This window comes from Octodon degus, unplaced genomic scaffold, assembly GCF_000260255.1.
Source record: "Octodon degus isolate 3935 unplaced genomic scaffold, OctDeg1.0 scaffold00067, whole genome shotgun sequence".
In the NCBI taxonomy this organism is placed as follows: domain Eukaryota; kingdom Metazoa; phylum Chordata; class Mammalia; order Rodentia; family Octodontidae; genus Octodon; species Octodon degus.
Window position 1 is genome coordinate 9,014,026 of NW_004524643.1, and position 13,468 is coordinate 9,027,493.

Here is a 13,468-nt window from a genome sequence, read left to right on the forward strand (position 1 = left end):
TTAAGTACTATAAACTTCCATTCAAAGCTGCACCAATACAAGTACAAAAATCTTTAATATGGTTTACACAGGAAGAAGGAAAAGTATTCACTTCTCTAATATTGTTTATAAAGAATGATCTAAACACTTGATGAAGGAGGGATGTGTTTTTTTACATGTATCAAATTGCATTTTTGTGTCTCACTGGTGAATAAAGCGGTAACAGCTGTGCAGACTAGATGTTAGCTATTCTTCAGTAGAGATTTTTCATACATAAACAAATGGAAAAGTTATACAAATATTCTACATAGCTAGCAATATCCTGGTCTGCTTTAATAGCACATCCATCCCTGCTCTTTCCTGATTGTTGTGCAAAAGTTCTGCAGAATGGCTCTGGAGATAGGTCTCTCTGTGTTCCGTGGGCTCCCAGCAGCTTACAGCCCACGGTAACAGAGGAGTCCTGGTCCTCCCGAAATGCTGGGGCTTAAAAGCCTACATGTTAGTGAATATGCTTACTATATTCCTAATAATTTTTTTTATGGATTGCACACCAATAATACAGATTCTCCATGGCTGCCAACAGGGAAACAGAGGAGGTCTGTGTCCATCTGAAAGCTTACATTGCTACTAAATTGGCAGGAAACAAATATAAAGATAGCAAAGTTACATATCAAATTATAAAACCAGAGTAGCCCTGATTTTTTGGAATGTTTTCTTAATTTTAAACAATTATAATCTGTACATTAGAAACATCTTGGTTTAAATGATATTTAATTTTTAAAAAAATCCTTATACATATCTCTGAAAGTCCAAAAATAAAATTCCACTTAATTAAATAACATTGTGTCCCTTTTGAAATTCGAAAGTAAAAATGAAAACAAGGAAGAAAATGCTGCTGCATTGTAACACTTTATCCCTATTTGATTCAATATGTGCTTTAAATTTTCTTAGAGGTCACTGCCTCGAAATGTCTTAGAGTCAAGTTATATTTATATAGTGACAAAATATGTGTATTTGTGTGTGTCCAGATCAGTGATATTTACTCAGGTTAAATATTTATTGCTTTTGAACAAAACATTTAAAAAATTAAAACCACAGTTTAAGTCTCTAATGTTTTTCAGCTTCTTAAACAGCTCCTTTGGAGACTTTGTCACATCATGACAGCTTAAATAGAACAGTGCCTTCTGTGTTTTTTCTTTTTAAAGAGGAAACATATTGACTGCAGGGCTGTATGCTGGATAAAATATGTTCAATATGTTGAGCACAATAATTCCAAGCTGTATAATCTGCAGTAGGCAAGCTTTACACTAATAGAACAAGGCTTGAGTTTAATCCTGAGAAACTGGAGAATCACTCTGGCAATTTACCACAAAACGGGCCTCTGCCCTGTGGTCTGTGTGCTCAGTGCTCTGCTGTGAAATTTGAACTAGTCATATCTTATTAAAGTGAATGTAGCTTTATTTTACAAGTTTTAAAGTTATCATTAGAAGTACTGTCTGCACTTCATGAATTTTATACCGCTTTGAGTTTACCCCTAGTCCTGGATGAATTCTTTCAGTGGTACGTGTGAACCCAAGAATTCTAGAGCAGAAAACTATAAGGGCAGTGAGTGTTTTGAAGATGGTGCAGCAACTTCAAATTTAAAAAGACTAAGAGAAGGCAACAGAGCTTGGCCGAGATGGCTGCTGAACAATGAGCAGTCGCTAATGCACCCTAATAGTCCAATTGTAGGGTGCAGGTGAGGGGTGCGGTGCGGTGAGGACAGAGGCAGCTAGTGGCGCTTTAGCAGACTTCGGTCAAGCCCAGTCGCCCTGCCCTCAGGGGTCCCATTCTGCCCCTGCTTTCCACCCTGGAGGCTCTCTAGGAGGGAAAAGTCAGCATCAGTTGTGCCAATTGCACTCACCTAAGATTTTACTAATGTTGGAGTTATGCATGTCAGGGAAGGCCTGAAGGATTTTCCTCCTCTCGTCCTTTGCCCAAACCATGAACGCATTCATTGGTCGCTTGATGTGTGGCTCACTGCTGGCCCGGCCGCGAGCGTCCCTGTAGACTCGAGCTTCAGCCACAGTGGCACCTCCTGTTGGCCAACAATAATACTGCTGTAGTTTAGCTGCAGAGCCATTCATTGCTTTACTTCCTGTAATGTCAGGGCAGGAAGAAGAAGATGGGTATAAAACATTATTATGTGGACAATGTCACAACAGCTTGCTGCCTGACAGGCTCCACCGCTTTCCCAAGGCCCCTCTTTTATGTTCTAAGTGACCTCTTAAAAGCAGAGGAGAGTTTCAGATGACCATTCTACATCGTTCTTTTTCTTCAAAAAGACACTGGGAAGAATTAGTGCTGGACGTCTTTATACACCTGCTGTATTCACAACAATAAGTTCTAGGTGGTGATAAAATAATGGCTGGTATTATTTCATGGTAAACTTTCCTGCTGTAATTCAGAAGGTGCTCTTACCTGTCACTTTAGCTTTATTTGCCCCCAAAACAGGCACTTCAAACTATACATTTCCCCAAAACAGAATTCTTTTTCACAGTATCATGCCTCATCCGGTGCCCCTTTTGTGGCTTGGAAGAATGTTTTCCTAAGACGTTTCATTAAGTCCTACTAATCCTTCAGGCCCTCCTCAAATGTTGGCATGCTTTGTGAATGAATGAATGAATTCAATGAAATATTTTAGCTGAGCAGTTATGATGAGCTAGGTCTACCACCTAGTGCTAGGTGTGCAAAGGTCCACAAGAGCTCACTTATAAAGGAGACAGACCACTCTAATAGCAGAGGGGTAAGTGCCACAGTACTGAAGTTACCAGGGTGCCAAGAGAACACCTGACAGGCTGGCCAACTAATGCTTCCTAGGAGATGGGGTGTCCCAGCCGAGGCTCAAAGATGAACAGAAATCAGCTAGTGAGGAGGAGAAGGGCGTAAAGACAGACGGGAAAGCAATTCAAGTTAAACAAACAGCGTTTGCAATGCTTTTTCCCAAGTTCCTTATTGTTTTCTGAGTCCATGTCCCGGCATAATTAGTATTCATGTGACTGCCTACCTCTTATCTTTCTCCATTCTCGGGAATATGCAATGCCTAAAGTCAGACACTATCTTGCACTCATCCTAGATGACCAAGACTTCCCAGATAATAGATAGTAAATACACATTAAGTACAAGATTATTTGATTTTCATCCCATGTAAAAAAGTAATAGTAGACTAAAGATATTCATTTCAAAGGTCCTGATACATTTTTCTGTTTTTAAGAGAATTTTTTTAACCCCCATGAAACTATTTCCGATCTAGGGCGATAGTAGATTTAAAGCTCTTTGAGGACAGAGCATGGGCTGAACCTTATAGGCTGCCAAATTCCTTGGTTCCAGTGAAGTATCTGGCACATGGAATTTTAATTACTAAAATGTACTTAGTGAATAAATGAATGTATCCTTCCTCGTTTTCACGGCCTCTACTGGCATGACACTGATATATACTTTGCCTTGTAGCAACTCTGAATATTTCCCTATAGATTGAAATTTTTTACAGCAGTATGGGAAGTGATTGAACTGATGGTCTCAGCCAATGCTTCCAGTGCACAAACAAGAAAGCCTACCCCCAGAAGTTTAGAAGCAAAATATACATTAAAGGCAACATTTGTATTTTCTGGATAAAGTGAATCCTGTCAGCTCAGTGAAGTAACACAAAAACAACAAGACCCAATCAATCTCTGGCCCTTCTATTCTTTTTCCAGATACCTCGATTAAAAAGAAATTTGTTGATGTCAAAGCCAGTGACAAATTAGAACATTAAAGGACACTATTATTTGGCAAATATGGTCATCATTTATTGCTATATAATGATGGGATAAAAGGATAGAATTAACTAATATTGTGGGGGTTTTGTTTCCAAAATATGAAGATGGGCAGAGAAATCACTTTCTTAAGACCATGCAGAAATAACATATTTCATAAACAGCCCTTCTCTTAGGCCTAGACAGAATGATGTCTTACACGAGAAGTCTCAGATCCCAAGATGCATAACTAATACGCTACCTTTTTGCCACCATACCCACAGTACATTAATTTCATTTAAAATGCACTGACCATACAGGATAAATTGATTTCACTTTATATGGGTTTGACAGCCATGTTTATTGTGCAGTGAAATGTAGTGTAGCTTCCAGCTGACAATATCCATCAACACAGGGCAATATGCTGACTGCTGGGCCAGATGAAGGCATACATTACTCTGGAAGTGAAACACTCATTCAGACACGACAGTGTCTTCTCCTGAGGATCACCATGGTAATTTATGATGCCCTTAGTGCCATTACTTTACAACTGACATGGATTCAGCAATTTATATACTGCCATGCATACACATAAAAGGAGACAGGTTTGTGGAGAATGTCAGATGTGAAAACATTTCAATATTATTCTAAGTTAACTACTATGCCACAGGTGATTAACATTTGAAATCTGCTTTGGCTGTTGTAGCCTTCTCTCCACCTCTAGCAAAACCAAACAGTCAGCTTCAATTTATTTCTTCACTTAAAATATGGAGTTCATCATGAATGGGAAGTTTTAATCTCTTGCAGCCTGATAGACATCACAGAGGATTTTTAGCATCTGGTTGTTGTACAGAGAAACATCCAACACGCCTTACTCCACACTATTGGTTCTCCCAATCAGCTCTGGGCCCGGTGTCTCTCATGCTCAAGCTGGGCCAGAGTCAGCATATTTTTCTTATTTTCCTGCTTCACTAATTTCTACTTTTTCTGAGGAACAGCTCATATCACCTCTACTGGCAGCTCAGCACTGTTCGTTTCCTTTCCCTCCACAGCGTGTGTTAACTACAAAACTCTTAATTAGCTGTACAGAAGGCATCTAGGACTCACAAGAAATGCTTCTGGAAATCGGAAAATTTATTCACAGTGCACAGTACGAAAATGTAAGATTGGCGTATGTTTTAGGACATATGCCCAATGCTCTTTGTCTTGTTACTTCTCTCTTTTCCTGAACAAATCAACTGTAAAATGAATGGGCAAATCCTACGTTAAACTTGGAATGTTTTTTCTCAGATGAACCAAGATTTGGGGAATAAAGGACTTATCTAGGAAGACTGAAGTTTGAAGTCAATTTTGTGGGACTTGATGTCTCAGTGAACACTAATACGACACTAATTTGCAGCATCCTGGCCCTTTGTAACAGCTTACCTTGGATAAGTCGTACCCGTTTCACCTCCTTTCTCCCCTACCTCCCTATAGGTGTTATCCCAAAGCACTTATGACTGGCTATGCAAACTATGCTCAGAACATCACCATCCATAATTAGGCAGTCAGTAAAAGGAAAAAACCTACTTCGCATGTGAAAAGTGGCTTCTTAGCCCTGCCACTAATGTCCTTAAAAGGATCTCTATCCTGTCTTGAACTGTTAATACTTGAGTTAACAGTGTTTTAGTGTAAGCAATAAAATACTGTAAACCACAGATGCACCACCAAGATATATTTAGGTGTTTTTCCTTTTCTTCTAGGGATTATGCAATACACAACGTCAATGGAATCTATGGAAATATCCAGATGAGCATCATGCAGAAAGATGCTTTCAACAAATACTTCCTGAGTTGAATCTTTTGATAGAAAACATCTCTCAAACATTACTTTCTTTCATTCAAAGATGACAACCCATCTATTCCTGGAACTTACAATCTAGGTTTGAGTTAAGCTTAGAATCAGAATTTTAAGCAAATATGAGAGGCCACAAAGTCAAAAGAACATTTAGAAGGTGTCCCTCAACTTCCTGAATATATATTTAATGAGACAAAATAGCTGGGGAATTGTTATTTTAGCAATAATAATACATATGGCTATATATGTGTGTATAAATTCAGAAACTTAAAACTTGGAAATTAGATACCTTGAAAACTCCTTTCACAAATGGGAAAATTCTAATAGACTATTATAAGAATTCTATAGACTCTTATAAAGTATGCTATTAATCTGTTTATTAACCACAAAGTAACTTCCTGTTATAATTAATTTTAAAAATCTAAATATCAAGTATTATCTCATCTTTTCCATTCCACTCATTTTTTGTAAATAACACAATTAAGTGTATTGTAAGAAGTATTTCATTGTTCTTATAGTGCTGGGGATTAAACATGGGCTCTCATGCTTTCTAGGCAAGTAATCCACCTCAGAACTACTTCCTCCCCAGCACCTTGAGCCTCGAAAGCTGAGTGTCTATCAGAATCCAGAACTGAACTGTAATAGAGAATAGTCTGCTGTGCTACAAGGATATTTCTTTTTAAGAGCTGATGAAACATTCATGAATTCACTGTAAGATTTCTCATAGAAGGCAGGAGAAGCCTAGGGCCTCAACGGTGGACCTGGGGCTGTTTTCCTGCTCCCCTGAGAGTCTATACCAGCAACAGCAGTCCCAACTGAGAATGACCAGAAGTCCAGGAGGTCACAGAGCACACAAAGCACCAGACGGAAGCCTGCTCCCTGTGTGCGAGGCCATCCTGCTCTACACAACTTCGGTTAATTCACCCTTCATATCTCAAGTAAGTCTGTATCAAAGCAAACTTTCAGTTAAACAAAGAAAGATAGTTAATTAAGGAATAAAATAGAAATTGTCAAGATGAAGACCTCCTTAAGAAGCTGTTATTTGAATGATTTAGAGGGACAGAATACTGCGCTTTTCCAGGTGGGCTGGAAAGGTCAGTTCACCGTCATAGCCAGTGGTAATGGTCCTGAACTAACCCTAGAAGAGCCCTTCCTGGGTAAATTCCAAAGGCAGTCTGAGTGAATGAGTGAGTGTTTGGCATGGGTTTGTGCATACATAAAGTTTTCCCCAAAGAGGAACTCTGGCTAATTCTGTAATGTTTCTAGTAATCATTTATTTATGCATTAATTCAGCAAACACTTCTGACAAGTTTCAGGTGTACTCAGTATCGGGATGGGGAATGCAAAGATAAATAACACAGGTGCTTTGTTTTTACAGAAGTTGGTCCAGTGGGAGAAAGACATAAATGAAAAATTATGAAATGGTGCAAAGAACAGTAAGTTTAAAATACAATGAAAGTGGAGAGAAGAAGCTACTGGCATTGTTGGAGCAGATAGAGACTATTACAGAAACTCTGGAGACAAAGTGTTACTTGAGCCCCATCTTAAAAGAAGAGCAAAAATTTATCAGCAAATATGAGTGAGAAAATATTCCAGACCATGGAATCCATGTGAATAAAGCCACAGAATAATGACAAAAGCACAGTAGATTTGGGGAAAATATAAAGAAGCTTGGGCTTAAAAAATGAGACTACTAGGAGATGAAACTTAAAAGATAGTAAATAGGAACCATGGGGCTGGGAAGATAGTTCAGTAGAATAAGCGCTTGCTTGGCAAGTTCAAGGCCCTGAGTTCAATCCTGGTTCTGAAAAAAAAAATACAGACCAATTGTTATGTCCATCCCACAAGTCTTTAAGGTGCCTAAGAAGGGAAGAATCACATTCAGATACACTCCAGAAGAGATCAAAATGGAAATTAAATGATACATTACAACTGAGCAGTCACTGTTAGTAGTGAATTCATAATAAAGAATACAGAAAAATAAGGTGACTAAACACTTTCTAAAATGCTTATTAAGACTTACACTTTGTCAGATAAAATGAATGTGCTGCATGAAAACTATTGTCACGAAGATTCTGTTCTGGGATCCAGTTTTGATAGTGGCAGACTAGCTCATCTCAGATAAAACCTCCAACAGATAGCAAGTAAAAATTCTGGGTAAAATGGGAAAAGACACCTGAGAGCTACCAAAATTAAGCGAAAACTGGAAAGAATTCCATCCTCAGAAAAAGAAAAGTTTGCAAGTTGAAATTCTGTTTTCAAAGTTTTTCCCATGGCCTCAGTCTATATACTACGAGTTGCTATAATGCAAACAGCAAGTCTATTTTGTTTAATGTGTTAGAAGACAGAGTTTGAGGCTTTCAAGAAGCTAAACCCTTAACCTCAAAAGGGTAAGAAAGACTCAAGAGAACTCAATAAAACAGGGCTGTATATCTGAAATATTTGAGCAGATATTTCAGCTGATGCCCACTGCCAAGGAAATAAAAGTTAGATTTGAATCTCATCAGCCTAGAGGTGATTCATAAACACCATGGATTTTCCCCTGAAATCCAGAGAGACAATTTCTTAGAAATAAATTCTGTATACTAAGACTATGGATTCATCCAAGAACTAAAACAAAATTAAAATAGGCTTTCCCTAACTCTGTAAAGCTAAGCCTCCACAAGTACAATGTGGTCAGCAGACAATTTGATATCATTTTGCCATACAATTAACAATTTCAAAGGAAGATAGAATTCAGAGTGTCTATAATTTATAACACACAAGATACAATATATAATAAAAAGTTACTTGTACAAATAAACAGGAAAATGTTATGAAGAGACTGAAAAGAAACCAGCCAAACAAAAAAACTGGCTGAAAATTACCTGATAGGTTCAAGACATTGAGAGAAATGTAGGCAAATTAAATATCAAAATAAGAAACAAAGGGCCATAGCAAGATATTAAACTACTGAAAACCAAAGATAAAGTAGAACTTTCAGAGAAAATGGACATGATACATACAGAGGAATACTAACACAAATTATTATTTTTTAGAAACAGTAAGAGCTAGAAGAATATTGTTATGGTTTGTGTCTAGTTGTCCCCTCAAAGCCACATGCAGTCATGGGGTGGCTTCTAGAGTTTGTAATTAATCCTTGATCCAATGCTGGGATTATGGGTGTGAGTGCTACACCTGCCCTGGCACACATAATCTACATACAAATGTTAAGGGGAGAGAGAGGCTTGCTAGCTACTGCAGCAGCTGCTGCTCCTCCCTTTGCTCTTTGCTGTTTTTCACCACCATGAACAGCTGCCCTCTTCCACATGTTGCTCTGCCTTGGAGCCAGCTGAATATGGACCAAAACCTCCACAAACTGATCCAAGTAAACCCTTCTTTCCTTAATTTTGGATGTCAGGTATTTTGTCCCAGGAATGAGAAAAAAGTAACTAAAACAAATATGGATGGAGCATGTTAAGAATATCGAAAGAAAAAGTCCAACCAGAATTTTTACCCAAGGAACATAGGCTTCATAAATGACTATAGAGTGTTATGCAATCATAAAGAAAGCAATCCTGTCATTTTCAGCAAAACATATGGAACTGGAGAGCACTATGCTAGCCGAACTGAATCTGGTACAGAGATGTAGGTGCTGCATATTCTCTTTCATATGTAGGAACTTAAGTGTGTTGGCCTGAAAGTAAAATAGAGATTACTAGTGACTGGTAAGGGTGCCAAGATGCAGTGGCAGGCAAGCATAAAAGGCAGTGGTTGGATCAGATCAATGCATTTTGTGTGCATGTGGAGATGTATCACACCAAACCCCACTACATGCATAATTACTATGCATTAATAAAAACAAGAGAGAGACTGGGCATGATGGGACAAGCCTGTAATCCCAGTGCTTGGGAGGCTGAAAACAGGAAGATCACTACGAGTCCAATCTGTGTAGTGAGACCCTGTAGATCCTGTACTAAATACATAAAAAAAACAAGAGATATATAAAGAAAAAAAGTAAAACAGTGCCAATACAGAACACATGGAAAATAACAACAAAGGATAAAATAAAAATTATTTACAGTCACACACAAAAAGAATGTTAATTATATTTTCAGATAAATAAAAAGTAATTTAAAAACTATTTTGACCATATCAATATGCAATATAACAACCATTGCTGATTTTGGTTTATGGTTGCATCATCTTGTTTTGAAATTCTGCATTATTTTTAATATTTTTCTTATCTTTTATTCTCTTTAAAATAAAAAGGAGAAAACTTATATCCAAAGAGATATTTAAATAAATTATTCTATATGATGAAAAATACAAATAACAGTGAAAAACAGGTACATAGGAAGAAAAGAAAGACATAAAATTTGTAAGTAACTTTTTTCTTCTCTGGATTCCAAACAACTAATTATTTATTGTTCTTAGAAACTCCAGGGACTGTTTAATACAAAATAAAATGTTTTATTAGAGATTTTCAATACACAGAAAAAGTAAAATGCAGCATAACAATATCATATGAGCTCAAAGGATTAGGATATTTTGAAACTGGTAAAACTTCAACTGTAGCAATATTCAATGACGCATAGTGAATCCTTAGAAAAACCAGTTCTCTAAGTTATAAAGAGATATAGCTAGAAAGTCATTAGAGTAGTACAAGAAGAAAACTTAAAAAAGATTTAATTATTCCAAAGTAGGGATGGAGAAACAGATGGCAAAAAATTGAGAGAACAAAGCAAAACAAATTGCAAATTATAAACCTTAAGCCAACCAGATTCAGTGACCTTACCAAATAAAAAGAATGAAATAATTCAATTTAAAATTAGATTTTCAGGATGGATGAACAGCAAAAAATCAACAAAATATCTAACATTCAAAATAAAAAAGAATTTCAAAAGTCAAATGTTAATAAGTTGAAAAAATTAATAAAATTGACAAATTCATCCTTAGACTGATGAACAAAGAGAGAAAACAAAAGTATCAGTATTTGTATCCAAAAATGGAGGATCGGAAATATTAAGATTTACTTCCAATAAGTGGGATGAACAAATTTCCTGAAAGATGAAAACTACCAAAATTTACTCAACAGATATAATACATGAATAATCTGATAGCTAATAGAAAAACTGAATTTATAATTAAGAACCTTCCCTCTACGTAAACTTCAGTCCCAAACGGTTTCCCTAGTAAACTTCATGAGTAAATATGTCTGGAAACCGTAACATCAGATAAGGTTCCCACTATGCTAACAAGCACTGAAGAAAAGCCTACACCTCACATTATATTTGAGAGTGAAGCATTAAGTGCATTTTCTTAAAGTTAAAAATGCAAAGGTATTTGCCTTCACCAACATTTAAAAAAATAAAAAGTATACAAAATAGAAGACTACCTAACATCATCTGTCCATAGTTAATATATTAATTCCTTACATAGAAAAAACCTAGGAATCTACAAAATAACTGTCACAAATAAGTAAATTTAACATTAAGGGATTTTAGCAATAGAATATAAAAATACAGAAATCAGTATTTTTAAATATTGCTTAACATAGGTATGTCCTACTACGTATATTATATTTTAATAAAATGGCTCTTTGAAAACTTTATATGTACTATCAGCAAACAAAAAAAATACTTTTCAAAATTTACACTTGTAATAGCATCAGAAAATATAATACCTAAGAACAAATTTAACCAAGAAAAGTATTGAAAATATATACACTGAGCAATGAGGTATGATCTAAAAACATGGTGAATGTTTATTTTTTAAAAATATAGTAAAAGACATAGTGCAACTAATCTCCCTCAAATACCCCCCCCCATATATTTATCACATAATCTTTGCCACTTTCTGAAACAGTTCTGGAAATCCTTTCTTTCATGACTTAAAATTTTAAGTTATGTTGTCCTGGCAGCCTCATTGTCCTAAATCAATTTGAAAATTTATATTTCATGGTCATTTTGACTTCAAGGAAGAGCCAGAAATTGTGTAGTGCCAGCTTCTGTGAATAAGGCAGATGAGGATACTTTTATTAGTACATCTTGGCTAAGCAGATTAAAGAGTCTCATTTTACGTATTTTTGCATACACATGGTAAACTTTAATCAATGCCACCACCCTGGTTGGGACACGCTTGCCTTTCCAGTAGGTGACATTTGGCAGCAATATTCACCATATTTTTTGTCATACCTTGTAAAGACACTTGCCAAAGAGGATTTCTAGAGTTTTTAGAAAGGTACAAGATGATAAGTGTGCTTGAAGTGAGGGACAGTATTTTGAGAGGGATTAATGGCAATGTGTCTTTTACTATATAGTTTTGTCACCCTTGTCCAAAATTTATGACTTAAGAAAGATCTAAATATATGGAATAATATACCATGTTCATGAATTAGAAGACTCAATAGTAGTAAGGTATAAGTTCTCACCAATATATGTATAGATTCAACCCAATCCCAATAATAATCACAACAGATATTTTGTAGAGATTGACAAGTTCATTTTAAACGTTAGCAAAATAGCATAGATATACAGCTACTTTCTCTTAGTTCAATGAGAAGAGTTTTAAACTAATAGTGATTAGACAAGATATCATGTCTGTATCTTGTACTATGAACAACTACTATGAAGACAACAACACGCAACGGAGTAATTATTGTAACTGTTCTACTAACCTGTTTTGAAACTGTCTCATTGCTACTTCTTTCTCAATAAAATTAATATTAAAAAAATAAAATAAAATTCCAGATATGAAATAAATAAATAAAATGCTAACAAAAGAAAACTTTAAAAAATCAGCAATACTAGCTAGAACATATTTGAAGAAAGTTAAAAGAATTCAAAATACCTTCATAAAGACTTAAGCTGTTAAACTAAAAAGTGTATCTTTTCAATAAAAATGATAGAACAAGTAGAAAAGTATACTGAAAAAGTAAATCTCTTATCCTATAGCACAACCAAAAATTATATGAGATAAATCATTACTTAAAATTGAAAGGGGTCAAAAACATGCCTTGAAGGAAAAATAGCCTATTTTATAAATGGTGCTGGGAAAACTGGTTATCTATTTGCAGAAGATTGAAGCTGGACCCATATATTTTTTTACCATGTACTAAATTAAAGTCAATGTGAATTAAAGATCAGAACATTAAAGCAGAAACATTGAGCTTACTGGAAGATAAAACAGGTAAATTCTTGAAGTCATAGATACCGGTAAAAGAAATCCAGTTGCACAAGAAATGGCAGCAAGAGTCAACAAATGGGATTACACCAAGTTAAAAGAAGGTTATCTAAGGTTAAATGGTCCAAAAACAATCTGTTATCTAAAACAAAAGATCCAATCAGGAAGTGGGCAAATGAAATGAGCAGACACTTCTCAGAAGTACAACTGGTCAACAAACACATGAAAAAATGTTCAGCATCTCTGGCCATTAGAGAAATACAAATTAAAACAATGCTATAATTTCATTTTACACTAAAACAGTGGCAATCATCAAGAAGTCGAGGAACAATAAATGTTGGCACAGCTGTGGTGAAAAAGGACACTTCCTACACTGTTGGTGGGAATGCAAACTAGTACCAGTATGGAAATCACTGTGGAGGTTTCACAAAGAAATTAGAAAGTCTACAAAACCTAGCTATTCCCCTTCTGGGTAACTTTCCAAATAGGCTAAAGATGTATTACAGCAATACATGTATAGCAACGTTTATAGTAGCACAGTTCATAATAGCTAAATCCTGGAACGAGCCAGTAGGCAGATCAACAGACAAAGAAAATGTGGTATCTTTACATTATGGAACACTACTGGGATACAAACTATAAATTTGAGACGTATGCACCTGGAAAATAAAATGTTAAGTGAAATAATCAGACACACAAGCTTAAACATCATATAT

General features: G+C 35.9%; 1 protein-coding gene across 22 annotated transcripts in view; it reads right to left on the minus strand.

The window, feature by feature from the left end:
* The window catches only part of Sox6 (SRY-box 6), a 689,373-nt gene that overhangs the window by 15,378 nt on the left and 660,527 nt on the right, over window positions 1-13,468 (minus strand). For 18 of the 22 annotated variants that reach the window (XM_023719279.1, XM_023719289.1, XM_023719288.1 and 15 more), the window contains one exon: window positions 1,883-2,116. In XM_023719279.1, the coding sequence (XP_023575047.1) occupies window positions 1,883-2,116 (234 nt within the window). The remainder of the gene's footprint in view (window positions 1-1,882; window positions 2,117-13,468) is intronic. The other 4 variants (XM_004634909.2, XM_023719283.1, XM_023719282.1 and 1 more) reach the window with 1 other exon arrangement.